We start from the raw sequence: 20,837 nt of genomic DNA on the forward strand, positions 1-20,837 counted from the left end.
TGACTGTTAGGTGCAGTCTAAGTGAATAGCTTCGAACACACTTTTAATCTCAAGGGTATGTGCTACTGGTAACTATTAAAATTTCTGAGCTGGTGGTGGGGAGGTGTATACTCCTTGAAATTATATAGGACAGAGTACAAACATACAATTTTGTTAAGGGGGATCCCTTCACTCTCATTATCAAAGGAACCTATGATTGAGAAAGGATGAGAACCTCTGTTCTACAGGGTAAAAGCTGGTTTTTGCAACAAAGAGCTAACTCATCCCTTCGGTCCCTTTGAGCTTCCATCTCCAGTAGCACTTCCACAGCACAGTCTGTCAGAGTATGGGTTCAGGTAGACCCTGGTTTCAAAAACCTGAATTCCCAACAGTGTAACTCTGGAAAGTTACTCCCTTGGCTTCTTTATCTGCAAAATGGGGCTAACTACCTCGCTCACAGGGTGTAGTGAATTTAAGGAGACCGTGCTCCGTACACAGAACGTCTGGTACATGGCAGATGGTCACTAAATGATAGCTTTTAGGTCTTAGGACACATCAAGAGAACTTCTAGCAAGAACATCCTCCACATCCACTCCTCTATAAGCATATAAGATGCATAGGAAGTATATGGGGTAGACTATATTGAGGGAAGAGACAGGAATAAAATCTACAATTCAGATCGGTTTATTCTCTCCCAAAATATACTTCCTCTATGGGGGGGGGGGTGTGTGTATAGTATATATTATATATACACACGTACACACATACATTTTTAACGTGTAACTTTTTAAGTTGTATTTAATCTCTATGCCCAACACAGGGCTCAAACTCCCAACCCCGAGATCAAGAGTCACATGCCCTCTCAGCTGAGCCAACCAGGTACTCCCCCATCTGGTATCTCTGTGTGAAAGTTAATCAGTAAGAAGTGAGCCTTGGCTGACTCACAAGGGTGCTTAGGAAATAGCTCTACATATCACCACCACTCCCAACCTTTTTTTCTTTTTTAATGTACAAATGACACACTAAATTTTTAAAAGTTTTTTTTACAAATGGAGAAAAGAGACCAAGCCAGGATGACTTCCCATAAGGAAGAGATCTAAGGGCTGCCCCACGAACTCCAGGCCACCACAGCTACTTCCTCCTCTTGTACCTACAAAGAAAATCAGCAGAGTGAAGACTAGCTCCCAAAGACAGAAACAAGGTGGAGCTTTCCCATGAAAGGTTTGTTCTCCAATCCCAGTCATAACCTCTGGCCCTCCAAAACTGCAAATATTACCTGGATTTAGATTTAAAGTTTCCTCCTCGTCTTTGGTGGTGCAAGCCCAACTGTTTCCTTTCTTCAAAGGAGGGGCTGTGGGTTCAAGAAGGTAAGATGCTGAAATGGCTGCTGGAAAGACAGATGATGTCCCAAAACCCCTACCGCCTGCTCCCACATGAGGCATCACTAATGCATCATTTTCAGGGCCTGAGGTTCTACACGTAGTGTTTTCCCCTGATTAAATATGGGACTGTGGAATTTAGGGCGCAGCTCCAAAAAAAGACTCCCTTCTCATGCATATAAAACTAATTGGGGCACCTGGGTGGCTCACTTGGTTAAGCCTCTGACTTCAGCTCAGGTCATCATCTCACAGTTTGTGGGTTTGAGCCTCGTGTCGGGCTCTGTGCTGACAGCTCAGAGCCTGGAGCTGTTTTGGATTCTGTGTCTCCCCCTCTCTCTGCCCCTCCCCTGCTCACACTCAGCACTCTGTCTCTCTCTCAAAAATTAAACATTTTTAAAAACTAAAACATTTAAAAAACAAAACAAAACTGGAGCACTGGCTTGGCTCAGTCAGTTAAGCGTCCGACTCTTGGTTTTGGCTCAGGTCATGATCTCATGGTTCACGAGTTTGAGCCCCAGATCAGGCTTTGCGCTGACAGTGCGGAGCCTGCTTGGGATTCTCTCCCTCTCTCTTTCTGCCCCTCCCTTGCTCGCTTGCTCTCTCTCCCTCAAAATAAACTTAAAAAAAATTTTTTTTTTAGTTTTACAAAAATAAACTACTTGGGAAGCTTAATCTATCCCCATCCTGGGGTGGGGTGTGTATAACACATTCCTATGAGTAAAAAGGGATTCTCTGCTATTCTATTTCTGAACCAGAAATGTGCTGTTTCTCCTCCAAGGTAGGAGGGCCTTAATTCTTTCCTCCTATTCTCACTCTGGGATCCAGAGATGGGCTGTGGAGAGGGGAAGGTGTCAGACAAGAGCCCTTAAAATTAAGTATTATAAAGCTACAGGTATATGGGAATTGGGGAGCACAGAAGGAGGAAGAAGGTGTATAGCTTTAATCATAATATGAAGAACCCCATGATGACTTAAAACCCTACCCGGCTCGATACTGTTTCAAGGCCTTCTTGCTTGTGTTAGTAAGTTCTTCATCAAATACAGATTTCTTCAGCTGCTTTTGTTTCTTGGCTGTGCAGAGAAAGAACAGGTTACATATGTCCTCTTTGGCCTAAGCTCCCAAATCCAATCCTTAAGCTCAGGGTAATGGTTCCAAATTCAGTGAATGCTCTGGTCTGGTGATTTACTGACATGGAAACAAGACATCAATCAGGTCCCAGCAAAAAAGAGATGAGGAATTCAGAAGTGCCACATCTGAAGAACCACTCCAAAGGACGACTGCAGAATCCCAAAGTAAAAACCACTGAAATGTGAAATGGGCTGAAAGACTGACTTCACTTCTTTCTACCCTGACCCACTCCTCCAAGTAGCAGTTTGTAAGGACATAGGCTCCAGTCAGAAATGCCTGGGTTCAAATCCTAGCTGTCCCCACTAATCATGGGGTCGCTTCCCCACTTGGGAACCCAAAACTGGACAGCTGTACACACTGGTGCACACTCATTACTCAAAAACTACAGGGTCTTATCATCCCTCCAATTTTCTCCCTGACCACAAGTACAAGTTTCAGGGAGAAGCCTCCTACCAGGCAGTCCCATCTGCCTACCGGGGACTCTTGCTGGCTCCTCTTCCGGCATTGCTCGGGCCCTCTTGGCTCTGCGATTCCTCTTGGCCAGCCGCTCAGCAAACATCTGTGCCTTAAGGATTTCAAACTGGGACCTTTCTTCTGCCTGGAAAGAAGGATGATGTGAGTATGGAACAGACCAGGAAGCCCTGACACATGCCACTGGGCAGGGACTCAACTCCGAAGGGAAAGCCACTCACTGTCATCTCCCCCTTTTTCTTGGCATCCTTCATAAACTTCTTCCTCTTCTTCTTTCCTCTTAAGGCCAAGTCAAACTCCTGCAGAGCCTTGGCAACTAGGATGAGGAGACAACATGAGATTTCCGGTACTCTTTTGTATCTTTTTTTTTTTTTTTTAAAGAAATTTATTTTTTCCTCTTAACGTTTATTTATTTTTGAGACAGAGAGAGACAGAACATGAACTGGGGAGGGGCAGAGAGAGGGAGACACAGAATCTGAAACAGGCTCCAGGCTCTGAGCTGTCAGCACAGAGCCCGACGCGGGGCTCGAACTCACGGACTTTCCACAATATAACTATTTTTAACACAGAACTTAACGTACACACACTTTAATTTTTTGTCCCATCAAATATAGGTAGTATTTCTTAAACTGCGGATACAACCTCTTAGCAGGGTAAGTTTTCAATCCCTAACAAAATAATAAATACACCCTCTGACCTACAGTTTCACTTTCAGGGATTTATCCTGCAAATCAAATATACTTGCTTAATTGTGAAAGGGCATTTGTACAGTTATTCACTACATGTTTACAACAGCAAGAAATTACAAACAACCTCAGTGTCCCTCAACAGTAAACTATTATATAAATAAATTATAATTTTATATAAATTATATTATATAAATTTTATATAAATTATAATATATAAAATTATAATCTACCCACGTGATGGAACACCGTGCACCCATTAAAAAAAAAAGTTAACTAGGTACGTACCTGTATAAAATACAAGCTACAAAATCAAGTGGAAAAAGCAAGGCATATGGGGTACCTGGGTGGTTAAGTGTCAGTTGGTTAAGTGTTCTGACTCTTGGTTTCGGCTCAGGTCATGATTTCATAGTTTGTGGGTTTGAGCCCCGCGTCATGCTCTGTGCTGACAGCACACAGCCTGCTTGGACTCTTTTTCTCCCTTTCTCTCTGCCCCTCCCCCACTCTGTCTCTCTTGTCAAAATAAATAAAATGAAAGAAAGAAAGAAAGAAAGAAAGAAAGAAAGAAAGAAAGAGAAAAGAAAAGAAAAGAAAGAAAAGAAAGAAACGAGAAAGAAAAGAAACTAGGTGTAGAAAAATCTGAATTAATTTGTGTGATAAAAAGGGGGGAGTGTAGTGAATACATACAAATATCTTCCCGATCTACTTTTTTTAAATTGTGGCAAAAAGGACAGAACACAAAATTTGCCCTTTTATGCATTCTACATCTACAATTCAGTAGCACTAATTACATTCACAGTGTTGCACAACCATCACCGTGATGTTTCTGTAACTCTTTCATCATCCCAAATGAAAGCTCTGTAACCATTAATAACCCCCTCCCCACAACCCCTGGTAATCTCTATTCTACTTTCTGCATTTATGGATTTGCCTCTCTAGGTACCTCATATAAGCAGAATCACAGATATCTTTCCTTCTGCGTATGGATCATTTCACTTGGCACGTATTCAAGGTTCACCCTTGCAGCACGTATCAGGCTGTACCACGTACTGTCGTTTTGTGTATCTGTTCATCTGCTGACAGACACAGGTTGCTTCTAACCCTTGGCTATGGTGAATCATGCTTTAATGGATACTGGCATAGAAGTATCCATTTGAGTCCCTGTTCTCAGTTCTTTTGGGAATAGACCTAGCAATGGCATTGCTGGGTTCCAGGATAATTCTGTGGTTAGCTTTTTGAGGGACCTCTCCAACATACTTTTTTCCTTCTTTCTCTCTTCCTTGGTCTGGAACCAACTCCTCTCAGGCTCGTGGTTCAGCACCTCTTTCCCCTTCTCCAGGAGCCGTTTTGCTGTGTTGATCTGTGGAAACAGCAAAAAGATGGCTGCCGTGAAACCTACATCTGAGGATACGTAACATGGCAGCTGCAAGAAGCCGCTGCCTGCAAATGTCTGGGGCTCCGATAACATTTGGCAGACACAGCATTTCGGAAGGGCAGAGCCGGCAGGGGCTGCGGGCTCTGCTCTGTGGTCGGCTTTCTGCACTGTACTGCGGGCCACAGCCCTCCACGCGGCCACACCTGGACTTCCGACTGCTGCAACTCTTTCTCCTCAGCCTCGAGCTGCAGAACCGCATACACGTCCTTCTCCATTTTCTCAATCTTGTCCCGGAACTTGAGGATGACATCTCAAGGGAAGGGAACAAAACAATTTTTTAGCTGAGGATAAGTACTGTGTAACTCGTGAAAACAATATAAATGTGTATTTAGTGACAACAGAAAATGGGGATTTTTTACATGTTATTTCTCTGCTTAACAACACCCCCCTCCCCCGCCCCCCACAAAGAGCCTGTTGCTCTTGGAATAATCCAAACTCCTAAGCGTGGCCCCTACCTACCTCTCTGAGCACCTATCTCCACCCTGCTCACTGTGCCCTGGGCCCTCTGGCTCTTCCTTCACTTTAATTTGCACACCAAGTCTGCTGCTTCAGAGGCTTTGCCCTGTTTTCCTCTGCTGGGCACACAGTCTCCAGAGCACTCACGGCTGCCTCGTTCTCCTGATTCAGGACTCAGCACAAATGCCATCTGTTCAGAGGCCTTTCCTAAACAGCTTTCAAAAGTAGCATCTCTCCTCCTGTCATGCTAGATCACATCTATGATTTATTGTCTTTTTTCCACCAGAGTCTCAGCTGTTTTGCTTTCTGCTATATCCCTGATACCTAGAATAAACAGCACGAGGCACTTGGTAGTCCCAGGAACTGTTAGCTGACAGAATGAATGACGTGAAAATGAAAACAAGAGGAAAAAGACATCGTGAATGGAATAAAGGTCTCAAAGGATGTGGCCCAAATGCTAACGGTAAGCTCTTCCACTTACTGTTTTCTAATACTGAATATATATTATTTTTATAACTTTAAAAAACAATTTTTAGAAAGGATGTGCTTTATATGACCCCTACAGAGGAGAAGGAAAAGCATGAAAGATATCTAAAACATAGAAGTGCTGCCCTCTGTCCCCCTGTGAAAGGAAGGAGGGTGATTAGTAGGGATTTTACCCCAAAATGAAGCCTTCTCTTCCCAAAAGATGGAAAATAACCTAAGAGTGGGGCACTCAGGGCACAAGTCTGTCATTATTCCCTTTCACATAGAGAGAGACCAAAGCCCAGAGAGGCAAGGTGAGACCGGCCCAGGATCACTCAGCAAGGAAGGGGCAGGACTGGGATTCAAACCTGACTCCTGACCGCAAGGCACCTGCTCTCACCTATTACCCTCTACCCCCAGCTCTGTCCCACAGAGTCCGATCTAGGACCCTGCCCTGCCCACCCCAACCACCCTGAGCTGCTGCAGTGGTGCCTGCTCACCTTGGGGAAGTATCCGGGCCTTCACAGGGGCTTTGGCGGCTTTTACGATCTCCTTCAGCATCTTCCGCTCCTCTTCTCCCACCAGAGACACTGAGCGCCCAGCCCTGCCAGCCCGCGCCGTTCGCCCCACTCGGTGGACATAATGCTTGATGGTGTTGGGCATCGTGAAGTTGATTACCTGGAAGGTCAAAGTCAGACCTGGGAGTTGGAGGGAAAGGGGACACAAGGAGGCACAAAGACTCCCACCAAAAATTCAAGGAAGATACGAGCTGCTCACCGTTTTGACCCCCTCGATGTCAAGTCCACGGGCTGCCACATCTGTGGCCACAAGGATGTCAATCTGTTCGTCCTTAAAGCGCCTGGAAATAGCCACAAACAGATGTTCACTTGGATACTTAAGCCCAAAAACGCTTGCAGGAGCCTGAGCCAGCAGAGAGAACACCAATCCCTTTGGAGTCAAGCAGCAGAGTATAGATGGTCAGAGTGACCATCTGGACAAGATCCTAAACGTCAGACCATCTAATACTTCACACAACACCTTAAACATCCTGTAACACAGAACAAATGTAGTTTTGTTTATACCACCTTAAGCCCCAACTCTACAAATACGAAAGTCAGGAACCACAGAGCTAGATTATAGGAAGTAGCAGATGCAAATGTCTTCCGCGTTCAAGACAGCCTTTCTTTATAAAAATAACTTGCAGCTGCCTATGATCTATGGGGATAGGTGGAGAATTCTAAAGGTTTCTCCCTGCCTACCAGCATGACTCCATTCTATGAGAATTAAACAAGAAAACACATGGAAAAACAAAGGGCAAGGGCACAGCAAAGTAAATGATGAGGAAATGGCGGCTGGCTTTGATTCCAAATCCCATTCTATCAGACCCAGGTATGCCCACTGCTCTGGAAAACCTATAAAGAACAAGACACATGCTATGTCCTCCCAAGTCAGAATTTCCTGCTGTGGCCTCCTCAGCAGTTCCCACACTCTATCCTAGGGCACGAGTGTCATCTGAGGGACTACAAGGAGTTCTGAATGCGTCTGAGACAACCTTACAGCAGTGAGACTAAAATCTTTGAAGTAGGGAGTCGTGCTATCTGCATTCCATGCTACTGCTCTAACGTAACCTCTGTGTGGGATTTTCCCCCTTTCAAATGAGAGCCCTTTCTGAAGGATGGAGGGGAGCCTCAGGCCCCCGAAGTTTACCGGAGGGCCTCCAGCCGCTGTGTCTGTGACAGGTTGCCATGGAGCTCGCCCACCTGCAGCCCCATGAGCCCCAGGAGGATGTGCATGCGGTGGGCCTGCTTCTTGGTCTGGGTGAACAGCATCACGTGGTCAGTGAAGGTTCTTGTCAACAGAGCTGGAGAGGAGAGAAGAGTGAGCTGGAAGCCACCTCCAATACATACTCCCCACTCCCTCACCTATGAAGTGGCTGCTGTGCCTGGCACTGGAGAAGACAGGCTCACGTTCCAGGGCAGAGAAGAGAAGCCAATTCCCAAGTGTGATAAATGCTGTGGGAGAGTGAAAGCAAGACAGGGAGGCAGCTTTAGGGCTGGCCTCTCTAAAGAGGTGATACTAGGCTGAATGACAAAGTACAAGATTTGGGGGAAGATTTCAGGCAGAGGAAAGAGCAAATGTAAAGGCCCCGAGGCAAGACAAACTTGGTTTCAACGAAAGCAGGAGAGCATGGCTGGGCATCATGAGCAAAGGCACCAAGGCTGAGGACTCCAGGCAGGCAGGGGCCAGGTCCCAGAGGGCCATACGGGACTTGCTAGGGAGTGTAGATTGTGGTCTAAGTGCGATGGGGAGACACCAGAGGGTTGTAAATAGGGAGGTAACGTGAGCAAATGTTCACTAGTAAATGATCACTTTAAATGATCAGCAGTGTGGAGAAAGGGTTACCAAGGAACAAGAGTGGGAGTAGGAGCCAAGTACAAGGCCACTGCCAACAATTCAGGCAAGAGAAGCAGTAGCTTGAACCAAGGGCCAGAGGGGTGGTGGTGGGGGAAATAGCTATGTATTCAGCAGGACCGAAAGAGGACTGGACAGCAGGAAAGAGGTGAGGTGACAGAAAAAGGGAAGGAAGGACCTGTGGCCCACGTGGCAGAGCAAATAAATAAACAGAAGTACCATGCAACAGGTCAGGGGATCCTGAGAGAGGAGGTGTCAGGAAACACCCCACCGCTAGAGTGGGCCACCCACAAGGCCAAGGGAATCTGGCACATTGGGCTTTCACCTGCCACGATGGCTTCCCGGTCCCCTTCCCGATTCGGCCGGATCCGGACAAACTCCTGCCTCAGGAAGGGGGCCACATCCGTGTTGCTGTTCACAAATATTCGGACGGGATTCTTCAAGGAGACAGAAGCCAGATCTTTTACCTGCCCAGCACAAAGACAGGAATGCTCACTGGCCTGCCAGGAGGCAGGGAGGTGGGGAGAGGAGGAGGCAGTGGAGGCAAGCCATGTTTGCCCCAGGCCCCCCGCTGCAGCCCAGGCAGGGTCCTCTGCACCCCTCCGTTCACCCCACCAAGCAGAATTCCTGAGGCCCACCTCGTCCGTCATAGTGGCTGAGAAAAGCATCGTCTGGCGGTGGTGGGAACACATCCGGATGATCTCCTTCATCTGTTCCTCAAAGTACTCGTCCAGCATCCTGATACGCAGGGAGAAGGAATCAAGAGAAATGGACTGAGCTTGCATCTGTTGCAGTGATGTTGTAACTGGTTACGTTGCAGGCTCATTTATTGACTTATGAATTAGTACTGTTGGTTTAGCTGTTCACCAAGATTCACTAAGAACTATCATCTGGCCACGTTTGTTTTTATCTTTTTTTTTTTTGCAGAGCTATTTATAAGTTGCAGACATCACCACACCTTGACCCTAACTATCTCAGTGCACAATCCCTAAGGACCTTCTCCTACATAATCATAATGTCGTTATCACACCCAAAACGTTGAAGTGTTTGAGTAGTGTCTAAACTACAGTCCATATTGAAATATCCCTAACTATCTCCAAAATGTCATTTTATAGCTGTCTTTTTATGTTTTCAGTGCAGGAACCAAAGTTCCTACACTGCATTGGCTGTCATGTTTCTTTGGTCTCCCTTCATCCAGAAAAGTCTCCTCAAGCTTTTTCACATTCTGTCTTTGTCTGATTATTTCCCAGTGACCTGATTCAATAACTCATCGCTGCGAGAACGTGCAGGGATGCGGCTGTGCACCTCCCTCTCCATCTGGAGACAGACAGTCACTGACGTGAGTTTGATCACATGATTAAGGTGGGACCTGCCAGTTCTCTTCACTGTAAAGGAACCTTTTTCTTCTTGTAGATAATATTAATCAGTATAGGATTACATTAACTCCAATTTGTTCAACTGACCAAATCCTCTACAGTGTTTCTCCCTCCAGCTCAGGCTCCAGTCAAGAATCAGGTACCACATTTAGCTGTCATGGTCCTTGGTTGCCTTAATAAGACCCTTCCACAGCCTTTCTTGGTCTTCTGGGACATTAACATTTAAAAAAAACTTTTTTAACATTTATTTATTTTGAGAGAGAGACACAGAGTGTGTACACGCACAAGAGCAGGGGAGGGCGGGAGAAGAGGGGGGAGGGAGGGAGGGGGAAGAGAGAGAGAGAGAGAGAGAGAGAGAGAGAGAGAGAGAATCCCAAGCAGGCACTGCACTGTCAGCACAGAGCCTACCGCAGGGCTCAAACTCATAAACTGCAAGCAAAAAAAAGATCATGACCTGAGCCAAAATCAAGACTCAGACGTTTTAACTGACTGAGCCACCCAGGCGCCTCTAGACATTAACACTTTTTAATACAATTCTTCCCCTTCAAAACCTAAATCAGATCATGTTCCCTTTGCTTAGAAAGATCTCCTTTACCTCCCTCAGGACTCAAGAATGGTTCATTTGCTCAGGGGGATTTAATCCATTATTCAATAAACACTTACCAAGCATCTGCTAGATACCAGACACAATCCTGGACGTAGAGCAACAAGCTCTTCACAAATATGTTCCAGGGGAGAGGAGGGACACAACCACCACGGAACCATTCGGGTGACAATGTAGGAGGTAGGAAAGGTGTAACGCCTCAGAGAATGGAAGACAGAAGTGTTAGAGGGGCCAGCAAAGGCTCTTCCAGTAAGTAACAGCTGGAAGAGAAACCTGAGGAACTAAAGGTTCAGTCCAAGCTGAGAGGACAGCAAGTGCAGAAGCCCCTTCATGGGCTGACAGGACTTCCCAATGGCTGCTTTGTGGGTGGACGATGAGGACACAGATGATGCGAAGAATTCTTCCCAGGACAACTGGAAGACAGGCCTGCCAAGCACTGAGATGGGAAGAGAGAGGAAGGGGCATATGGGGTCAGAAGTTCAGTTCAGGACCTGTTTAGTTTGGAGATGCTTCAACTGGAGAGGAAACCTGAACAGGCGCCTCATTCCCCTGCCTCCACCTCAATCATTAGTCCGGTTCATTGAGGTTCATTCTGTTTGGTCATGAAGGAAAGAGGTAAGCAGATGGGAGCCATATGAGAGAAAGGGAGGGAGGGAGAGAGGGGGAGAGAGAGAGAGAGAGAGAGAGAGAGAGAGAGAGAGAGAGAAAGGAGGGAGGGAGGGGGTCCCCTATCTCAGTAACAGACTGTTGAATCCTCACCGTGCACCTGCCACTTCACCTGTATTACTCCTTGAATCCTCAACACCATGAGGAGGGTATTATTCTTAAAATTTTTTTTAATGTTTTTATTTATTCTTGAGAGACAGAGAGAGAGAGAGAGAGAAACAGCATGAGCAGGGGAGGGGCAGAGAGGAGACAGAATCCAAAGCAAACTCCAGGCTCTGAGCTGTCAGCACAGAGCCCCACGAGGTTCTCAAACCCACAAACCGCGAGACCTTGACCTGAGCCGAAGTCGGACGCTCACTGACTGAGGCACCCAGGCGCCCCTTGGTGGGTATTTATTCTTATCCCTCACTTATATTTCCAAATCTCAGGAAGTGGCAAAGCCAGAATCTGATCTATCCTCCCTCTTCACTGTCACATTATAGAGAGAGAAAAAAAGCAAAATAATCCAGGCTAATGAGGAAGAGGTCCAAATGTGAGCAGCTAAACTGGCATCGCACACATGGCTATGGCAAGATCCATGCAGAATAATGTGGTGGCCACAGGACCTCAGAGCACCTGGGGCCTCACCATTCCAGGTGTACCTGTCAGCCTCATCCAGGATGAGCACCTCGATACTGCTCAGGTGGAAGGAAGGGCAGTTGTGGAGGTGATCGATGAGCCGGCCTGGGGTGGCGATGAGGATGTCAGGCGCTGCCCTAAGAGCTGCTTCCTGAGACTTCACATCCAGGCCCCCTGCAGAGAAGAGCCCCCCCCACACACACACACACGTGGTCAATTCGGTCAGTGGTTCATCGGTATTGACTGGGCCCTGCCACCTGCCATGTCTCATCCCAGATGCAGGGGAAAGAGCAGAGGACAAGACTGGCAAAGGCCCTGCTCGTGTGGATTTAAAAGACACTGGGAGAGGCAGATCATTACATTACAATCGTGCTAAGTGTGAAAAAAGATGATGACAGGAAGACACTTCAGAATAGGTGGATTCAAACACACAAGGACTGACAGAAACAGCTGCTGTGAAAACTAATGCTTTCTACATTACCTCCGACTTCCCCCTGCACAGGGAAGGGAACTGTTAAAGAACAGTTATCACATAACATCATCAGAAATAATTCTGCCCCAAATATTTGATTCTTTATTCATACAAACCAAAAATTACATCCTAAATTGGTTTAGTACCAAGAAAATTTTTTTGCCCCAAATCTTGGAAGTTTCATTTTTTAAGGCTGGTTAAGTCTCAGTTAAGCACCCCCCACTATCTACTTTGACAACACCTCGTCTGCTTTTTCAGTGGGTTTAATCGTAGGAAGGCTTTCCCACCCGCCACCACGTCACAGTCTCTCAGGGACAGCCAGACACTCACCCACAGCCAGGCAGGTGGTAATGTTGCAGAACTGAGCCAGCTGCTTGGTTACAGAGTGCACCTGGATGCCCAGTTCTCGGGTAGGAACCAGCACGAGCACGCGGGTGACAGGAGCCTGGCGGGGTTTGTAGATCAGACGCTCCAAGACAGGTAGGGCAAAGGCAGCAGTTTTACCTGTGGGAAAAGGTAGCAGCAAAGCAGTGAGGGGAGCTTCAGTCCCTTCAAGATTCAGGTATTCACCTGAGCCCAGAAAACCTACGTATCTGTTCAGGAGGAAATGAAGCAAATTTTTTTTTCATAAAGATTTTTTTCTGGTTTTAAACCACAGCATCCATGTAAACAATCTGAGAAGTACAAAAACAAATATGAAAATAATAAAAATCACCCACAATTCAGCCAACCAGAGATAAAGCACCAACATAATGGTATCTATATTACCAATATTCTTCTGAATGGACAGAAATATAAAAAGACAAATTTAATGCAATAACACTATATATTCTGTTCAGTAATCCCCGTTTAAAAAAAGCACCGTGTTAACGGTGCCTGGCTGGCTCAGTTGGCAGAATATGCAGCCCTTGATCTCAGGATCGTGAGTTAAGAGACTCATGATGGGGGTAGAGATTACTTAAAAAAAAATGTATTTCCTGTTTCTTTAAATACGTTTATTTTAATGGTTGCATAATATTCTATCACATGACTATTTCTACTCTATAATTAACTGTACTGATATGAAACACCGTGATGAACATGTTTTATAAAATCCTTACTCCCATTAAAGCAGCGACAAGAAGTCATGGTCACAAAGATACCCTAATAGGATATTCACAGGTCACAGATTTCAGGGGAGTCTGGTGAAGGTCATGTTATTTATACATAAGCCCCAGTCACAGGAGTGAAGATTTTATGAAAGGAGTGTTCATCACAACCTTGTATATTAGTGCAGTTAATTGCAGAGTAAAAATAGTTACATAATAGAATACTATGCAACCATTTTTTAAAAATGAAGAGTATTTTAAAAAATAAGAAAATGTAGGAGCGCCTGAGTGGCTCAGTCAATTAAGCGCTGGACTCCTGATCTTGGCTCAGGTCATGATCTTGCAGTTCCTGGGGTCGAGACACGCATCGGGCTCTCACAGAGTGGAGCCTGCTTGGGATTCTTTCTCTCCCTGTCTCTCTCTATCCCTCCCCTGCTCTCACTCTCAAAATAAATAAATAAACATTTTTTAAAAATAAGAAAATATAATGTTGAGGGTTTTTTTTAAAAGGAAATTAATAAACAGAATATACAGTGTTACTGCATTACAGTTTATATTTATATATATATTTTTAATATTTAGTCATTTTTGAGAGAGAGAATGTGAGCAGAGGAGGGGCAGAGAGAGAGAGAGAAGGGGCAGAGAGAGGGGAACAGAGGATCCAAAGCGAGCTCCTTGCTGACAGCAGTGAGCCCAACACGGGGCTCGAACTCATGAACCGTGAGATCATGACCTGAGCTGAAGTTGGACGTTCAACCGACTGAGCCACCCAGGTGCCCCTGTGTTTGCATATTTAGCAAAGGTGGCCCTTGGGTAAATCAACATAGACCCTTGCTGCAGGCTGAACACCCTCCTTCTGCCTCTTCCTCTTACCTGTCCCAGTGGCCGCACAGGCACAGATATCCTTCCCCAACAGACCCACAGGTATGCATGCCTTCTGAATCGGGGTGGGCTGCTTGAAGCCCATGGCTGTAATGGCCTGAACAGAAAAGACAGGGTCACACAGGAGGGGGAGGAGGAGTCCCAACATGAAACAAGCAGGTGGTGACTGCTTCAATCCCTCCCATTCATTCCGCATTTATCAAGTGCCTACTGTGTGGGAGGCCTGTTCTAAGCATGGAGGACACAGCACTACACCAAAGAAATAAAAACCCCACCTTGGCAATCTTACAATCTGGTAGGAAAAAAAAGACCCGAAAGAAACACATGCCACATGGAGATAAATGCTATGGAGAAAACTACAGCAGACAAGGGGGTCTGGGAGGAGGACAATTTACAGTAGGATCAGGGAATGTCTCACTGAGCAAAGGACACTGAGTAGAACCCTGAAGGAGGTGAGGAGCACCCCAATAAGATTACTGAAAAAATCTTCCAGGCAGAGGGAGCAGGAAGTGCCAAGACCCTGAGAAGAAGACACCTAACCTTTTTGAGGGCCAGTGAGGAGGCCAAAGACTGAGGAGACATATCAGAGGAGACCAGAAGGGGCAGAGCCTTACAAGCCAAAAGGGAACTTTTTGTTTAAGAGGGTTCTTTGGCAGTTGTGTGGACAAAAGAATTCAGGGAGGGAAAGAGCCCAGTTTAGGGCCAGGAGCCTAGTTAAGGGTGACTGCAATAATCCCATGGTTGCTAAAAGAAGCCAATACCTTCAGCAGAGGGCGAGAAAGGTTCATGTCCTGGAAGGAGAGGTTTTCATCATACTGGGATGCATCTTCAAAAAATCCTCCCGCTTCCTACACCAGGAAATCAAAAGATGGACCAAGAATTCAGCAAAATGGGCCTAAGAAAACTAACTGGCCTCAAAAATCCAGTCAGGATGCAAAAATAAGCTGCACGCTATTGTCCACGCTCATACGCACCTGTCCTTTCTTCTTCTTCCGCTCCTTTACTTTGAGTGTATCTGTGGAGAAAAACAGAGCTGACAATCAGGGCTTGTGCTTACTGAGCATGTACAGTCTGCTAGATGCGGTCCTAAGTGCTTTATGTGGATACCTCACTGAATCTACCCAACAGCCTGAGGGAGCTACTGTCATTAGCCTCGGTTCACAGGTGAGGACACCAAGCAGCAAACCGGGCAAGTTCCAGAGACCACCGTGCAGTATTATCATATTTTAGCACTCGTTTCTGCAAGAAATAATTACAGAGCACCCATTTCATGGTGGGGCCCATCTGAGGTGGGATGTGGGGGACCTATCACCCCAAATAGGTCTGAATCTTAGAGGTGCCAGCAGCTGTGTGGGGCTGGGGATGGGGAAAAGGGTACAGTCTGCCTGCAAAGTACGACAACCATAACAAAATCCCAAGAAAAAAGAGAAGCTAGAAGGAGTTTAACAAGGAGATCTTAAATGGAACTGTGTAGAAGAACATAGGAAATCCTACAGAGTAAAGGCAGACCCTTTCCAACTTCCTGTCCCCCGTTCTGACATCGCCTCTGTAGCATCCACCTGCTTTGGTGAGGATGTTCTCATCAGCTGATGAGTAATCAGTCTCTGAGTCTTCATCTTCTGGGCCTTCCTCATCCTTCCCTTCAAGGTCTTCCTGCTCCTCCAGTTCAGAGCCCTCCTTTGCTTCCTTCTCCTTCTCTGACTTCCCAGACTTGGCTTCTTTATCCTGGAAAAAATATTTTAATAAAGCAAGGCAACTACAAAACTTCAGGAAATCCAGAACCTCTGAAGAGCAATCTTATGCTCTCCAGCCTGGGCAGAACTCTATGTGGATTCTTAAGGAATATTAACCACAGACAAAGAGAAGCCTGTCTGCACCAGACATTCTCCAGTTCATACTTAAAGAAAAATGGTGGGGTTGTGTTGAGGGTAAAGCTCAGGGCTTAACTACACACAGAAGTACCTGCTCTGTTTTCTCACCTCTGTTTTCCTTTTCTTGCGAACTTTCTCAATCTTCTCATCTAATGTAGTAGCTGCCCTCTGCTGATAAAAATAGACAAAAAAGAAACACACATATGGGAAAGAGACAAAGCAAGATTTCTCTGAGGGTTGGGTCTCAAATGTTACTACAGAAAAGGCTTGTCTGGGGCGCCTGGGTGGCTCAGTCGGTTAAGCAGCCGACTTCGGCTCAGGTCATGATCTCGCGGTCCGTGAGTTCGAGCCCCGCGTCGCGCTCTGTGCTGACAGCTCAGAGCCTGGAGCCTGTTTCAGATTCTGTGTCTCCCTCTCTCTCTGACCCTCCCCCGTTCATGCTCTGTCTCTCTCTGTCTCAAAAATAAATAAACGTTAAAAAAAAAAAAAAAAAAAGAAAGAAAAGGCTTGTCTGTCCTTGGACAGATTAATCAATCTGCAGATTATTCACAACAAGAACAACAACAAAACATAACAAATAGTCAACTGTGAAAAATCCTGACCTGGAACCAAGAACATCTATATTTTAGAAGGTGTTTACTATTTACAACAATATAATTACCAAGAGAGGTCACATTTGTATCTGAATGCTACTTAGAAAAACCTTCCCCATGCCAATCAGACAGAATTTATTTGTGATTTTTTTCCCCTTTTCAGTATGTTTTTAGAGAATACCTTTCCTAATGAAGGAAATAAGGTATTTCTGATACATTAAAAATAAGATATTTCTGATACAGATTCTGATCATCTGTAGATCAATTCATGTGTTTGTAACTAGTCTGTAATACACCTATTTTGCAATATTTTACACGTTTGTTTTAGTCAAGACTATGGGTTATTTGTGACTGCTTCTCCCCACCCCACGTGTTTATTTCCAAGAATTCCAGTGTCTGTTGAATGTAAGCAAGTGGCAAAAGGCAGTGAGGTCCAGGCTAGACTCTGAAACCTACTGTCCAACTCTACCAGACCTGGAACTGCCTATCTCTGTCAGTTCTCACCTTCTTCTTGAGCTGGCTCATGACATCAGCCATGGCCCAGCTGCCATCGTATGCCCCCTCCTTCTCAGTGAAAACAAAGTCAGGGTTGAAATCGGCACTACGGTTCTTCTGCAAGGCTTTCTGCTTTCTGCCCAGTACAATGGGCCCCTGGGAAGAGGGAGAAACAGAGTGACTATGGTACTGAGATGAAAGAGTATAGAACAGGAATCTACAATTGTGGCAGATTTTAACACAGCTCTCTCAGTAACTGATAGGTTAAGCAGACAAAAATTAAGTGTCTGTAGAAAACCTGAAGAGTACAATAAGCTTCTTTCCAGTGAACATGTACAGAACACTGCACCCACCATTATAGAATGTGTATTCGGAACAAACATGGAATAGGTACAAAAACTGATCACATAGGAGGCTTTTAAGCAAATCTTCAAAGTTCCTTTTTTTTTTTTTTTAATTTTTTTTTTTTTTAACGTTTTTATTTATTTTTGAGACAGAGAGAGAGCATGAACAGGGGAGGGCCAGCAAGAGGGAGACACAGAATCTGAAACAGGCTCCAGGCTCTGAGCTGTCAGCACAGAGCCCGACGCTGGGCTTGAACTCACGGACCGAGAGATCATGACCTGAGCCGAAGTCAGCCGCTTAACCGACTGAGCCACCCAGGCGCCCCGAAATCTTCAAAGTTTCAAAGAATCAATATTACACAGATTATTTTCTCTTGCTGCAATTCAATTAAGTTAGAAATCAGTAACAAGGGGCGCCTGAATGTCTCAGTCAGTTGAGCGTCTGATTCTTGCTTTTGGCTCAGGTCATGACCCCATGGTCATTGTATCAAGCCCTACATCTGGCTCTGTGCCGAGCATGGAGCCTTCTTAAGATTCTCTCTCTCCCTCTGCCCCCTCCCCCACTCATGCTTTCTCTACAATTAAAAAACATTTTTTTAATCAATAACAAAAAACCCATACATGTGAAAACTGGAAAGGGAGGAAGACTGGCTGAACTATGGCTTCCAAGAACTAAAAAGTGCTATGCTGACTTTTTTCCTTACTTGAGTTAAATAATTTCATGAGAACTCTCACGCTAAACTTTGTCAGTAGTAATGATTGCATATCATTTCTTGGATACTCAGTTTAACTATCGATAGCTGTGTAGCACTTCATATATCAACTTTGGCGTCATCATTTTATGATAGTTTTACATTCAAGAAATAAAAAGATACTGGCTGCTAAGCAGAGAACACCCTGGGGGAAGAGGGTGCAAGAGAGGTGGCAAGAAAAGAGCTGGAGATCAAATATGTTAGGATGCTAGGTCCCCAAGCACAAGGTCTCAGTAGCATGGACTACGGTGGGAGCAGTGTGGTTGGAGAAAGGGGGAGAAGCTTAAGAGAGATTCTTGAGCTAGCCTGCACAAGACTGGAGGGGGGTGAGGAGGAAGCTGTCAAGGTTGACACCCAGGTTTCTGGCTTGAGATGGAGCAGATTGAAAAGGTGAGGGAGACCAGAGTTCAACTTTGGTGCTGAATTTGTTGAGGCCCCGGGTCACTCAAGTGGAGGTGTCTGTAGGCAGATGAGGCCACCATGGGGCAAACACCCAGGTTGGATCTTTCAAGGGTGAGCATCTTTTTCATGACACGATTCCTCTTTTAACTGCCATAGTGCTTAAAGTCTGTAACCGTCCCACCCAACATGAGCTTCAGGAGAATGGTGTCCTTGCCCATCTTGTTCACTGCTGTGTCCCGAACGCTTAACACTAGGTGTAGCACACGTAAGTGTTCAATAAATACTGGCTTAATGAACGAATCCCTGATCAGGAATTAGGCCTGGCCTCGCCCCTGGGTCTCTACTACGCAGGGCGTGGATTCAACATGAGGTCAGTGATGGACACTGAGTTCACCAAGACGACACAGCACGCTGCCGGCACCGGAGCGGAGGTGATGAAAAGTTAGTGGCGAGCAAACTGAAGAAGATTTTGGGGCCCCCTTCCAGGGACACTTGCCGGTCTGGCAGGAGGCCGCCGAGGAGTTGAGGGCAGGGGCCTGAAGAAGCATGGAGAAAGGAAGCAGTAACAGAAATATGAATGCGCGCCGCAGCGCCCCGAACCCAGATAGGCTCATACCTCCTCCTCCTCGTCCGCGGAGTCAGACTCAGGCTCCACCGGCACGTCGTCATCTTCGCCTATGGTCCCGATTAAACCCAACTCTGCCAGCATGCTGCCGCAGCACCACTTCCGTAAACCAGCTCGCGCGCAGGCCGGCCCTTAACTTGCCCAAGACCTCCTCGTCGTCACTGCGCATGTGCCGACCTCACTTCCGCTTGGGGGCAGGCCCCGTGGCGCTCCCTTCCCCCATCGCGGAGTGCGCACGCGGCAATCTGGGAGGTAACTTGGGGTGACGGGTGTTGGGTGACGGGCTAGGCGGGGCTGGGCTTCGGTGAAGTCCTTTGTCTTGCTTGGTTCGCCGGTCGAAGTGTGCGCGGTGCGAGGTGGTGCGCCGGCCTAGCCCACTCTGTGCGTGTGTATTTACGGACAGTTGTGGAAGAATGTACAGTGAACTCTTAGCGGGGAATGCCACTGCCTACTAGAATTCATGTGTTTTTATTTTCCTCTTAGATTTTTTTCCACATTAACATTTATCTTCATAAAGAAAAAAAGTTAAAAAGAATAGCTAACACACAGTGCTAGCGGGGGAGGGGCAGAGAGAGAGGGAGATACAGAATCTAAAGCAGGCTCCAGGATCTGAGCTGTCAGCACAGAGTCCGACTCAGGGCTGGAACCTGAGCTGAAGTCCGACTTAGCCACCCAGACACCCCAGATAGCTAACACATAGAAGTTACGGTGTGCCGAGAACTGATTAGAACTGATTACGGTACTTTTACGTGCATTAACTAATTTAGTCCTCATAGCAACCCTAGCAGAAGGTACCATTATTATCGACATTTTACACACGGGGAAAATGAGGCACAGAGAGGTCCCAAGGTCACAGAGCCAAGATTACAACCGAGGCAGTGGCTCCAGAGTCTGGGAAGTAGGTCCCAGAGCTTACCAGGAACTTTTCCTCCTTTTTGCGTGTGGAAATCCTACTGGTAAATGCAGCTCATTGATTGCCTGTTCACTGATTGCCTCCTTTAGGCAACTTGCCCTACACATCTGCTGGAACGGGTACTTCTCCCAGACTACCTATCCTTGGTAGCTATTTGCTTCTTCCATATCAACACCAATTGTTTAGTTATCTTTTCCGTGTGTGTATGCGATTTTTACCATTAAAAAAAAACCTTTTAATGTTAATTTTTGAGAGAGAGAGAGAGAGAGAGAGAGAGAGAGAGAGCGCGTGAGCAGGGAAGTTGGCCCAGAGGGAGGGAGAGGGAGACGCAAAATCCCAAGCAGGCTCCAGGCTCCGAGCTATCAGCACACGGCCCAATGTGGGGCTTGAACTCAACAAACTGAACTGGGAGATCATGACCTGAGCTCAAGTCCCACACTTAACCGTCTGAGCCACCCAGTCTCCCTGATTTTTACCATTTTTAAGTGTACAGTTCAGTGCTATATGTTTACAGAATTTTTTCATGAATGCAAATGAACCCATTCTTCTCTCTCCCCAGTTCTTCATAACCTCTCACCTACTTTCTGTCTCTATGAATTTGCCTATTCTAGGTATTTCATGTAAGTTGAACTACACAATATTTATGCTTTTATGTCTGGCTTATTTCACTGAACGGTGTTTTCAGGGTTCATCCATGTATTGTAGCAGGTGTCAGAACATCACCG

General features: G+C 46.0%; 1 protein-coding gene and 1 long non-coding RNA gene across 3 annotated transcripts; one reads left to right on the forward strand and one right to left on the reverse strand.

Annotated features, from left to right (window-relative positions):
* Positions 1–760: 760 nt before the first annotated feature.
* DDX27 (DEAD-box helicase 27) lies at positions 761–19,370 on the reverse strand. 2 transcript variants are annotated; one of them, XM_030309437.2, is made up of 21 exons: positions 19,191–19,370; positions 17,086–17,232; positions 16,097–16,159; positions 15,677–15,842; positions 15,092–15,132; positions 14,879–14,965; positions 14,109–14,214; positions 12,478–12,651; positions 11,699–11,849; positions 9,050–9,149; positions 8,737–8,878; positions 7,707–7,860; positions 6,777–6,858; positions 6,500–6,677; positions 5,222–5,328; positions 4,901–5,003; positions 3,179–3,273; positions 2,961–3,084; positions 2,341–2,428; positions 1,256–1,330; positions 761–1,129 (listed from the first exon to the last, which is right to left on the reverse strand). In XM_030309437.2, exons 1-21 carry the CDS (start codon positions 19,281–19,283, stop codon positions 1,111–1,113), a joined length of 2,295 nt encoding a protein of 764 aa, XP_030165297.1. In that variant the 5' UTR covers positions 19,284–19,370; the 3' UTR covers positions 761–1,110. The 2 variants fall into 2 exon arrangements, with proteins under 2 accessions (XP_030165297.1, XP_030165298.1); XM_030309438.1 differs by having other exon boundaries at positions 812–1,129; positions 16,097–16,156; positions 19,191–19,297.
* LOC115509995 lies at positions 5,324–19,196 on the forward strand. Its single transcript, XR_003967562.2, has 3 exons — positions 5,324–5,997; positions 6,420–9,750; positions 18,886–19,196. It is a non-coding gene; the product is annotated as an uncharacterized LOC115509995 (long non-coding RNA).
* Positions 19,371–20,837: the final 1,467 nt, after the last annotated feature.

Source organism: Lynx canadensis, chromosome A3 (assembly GCF_007474595.2).
Source record: "Lynx canadensis isolate LIC74 chromosome A3, mLynCan4.pri.v2, whole genome shotgun sequence".
Lineage (NCBI taxonomy): Eukaryota > Metazoa > Chordata > Mammalia > Carnivora > Felidae > Lynx > Lynx canadensis.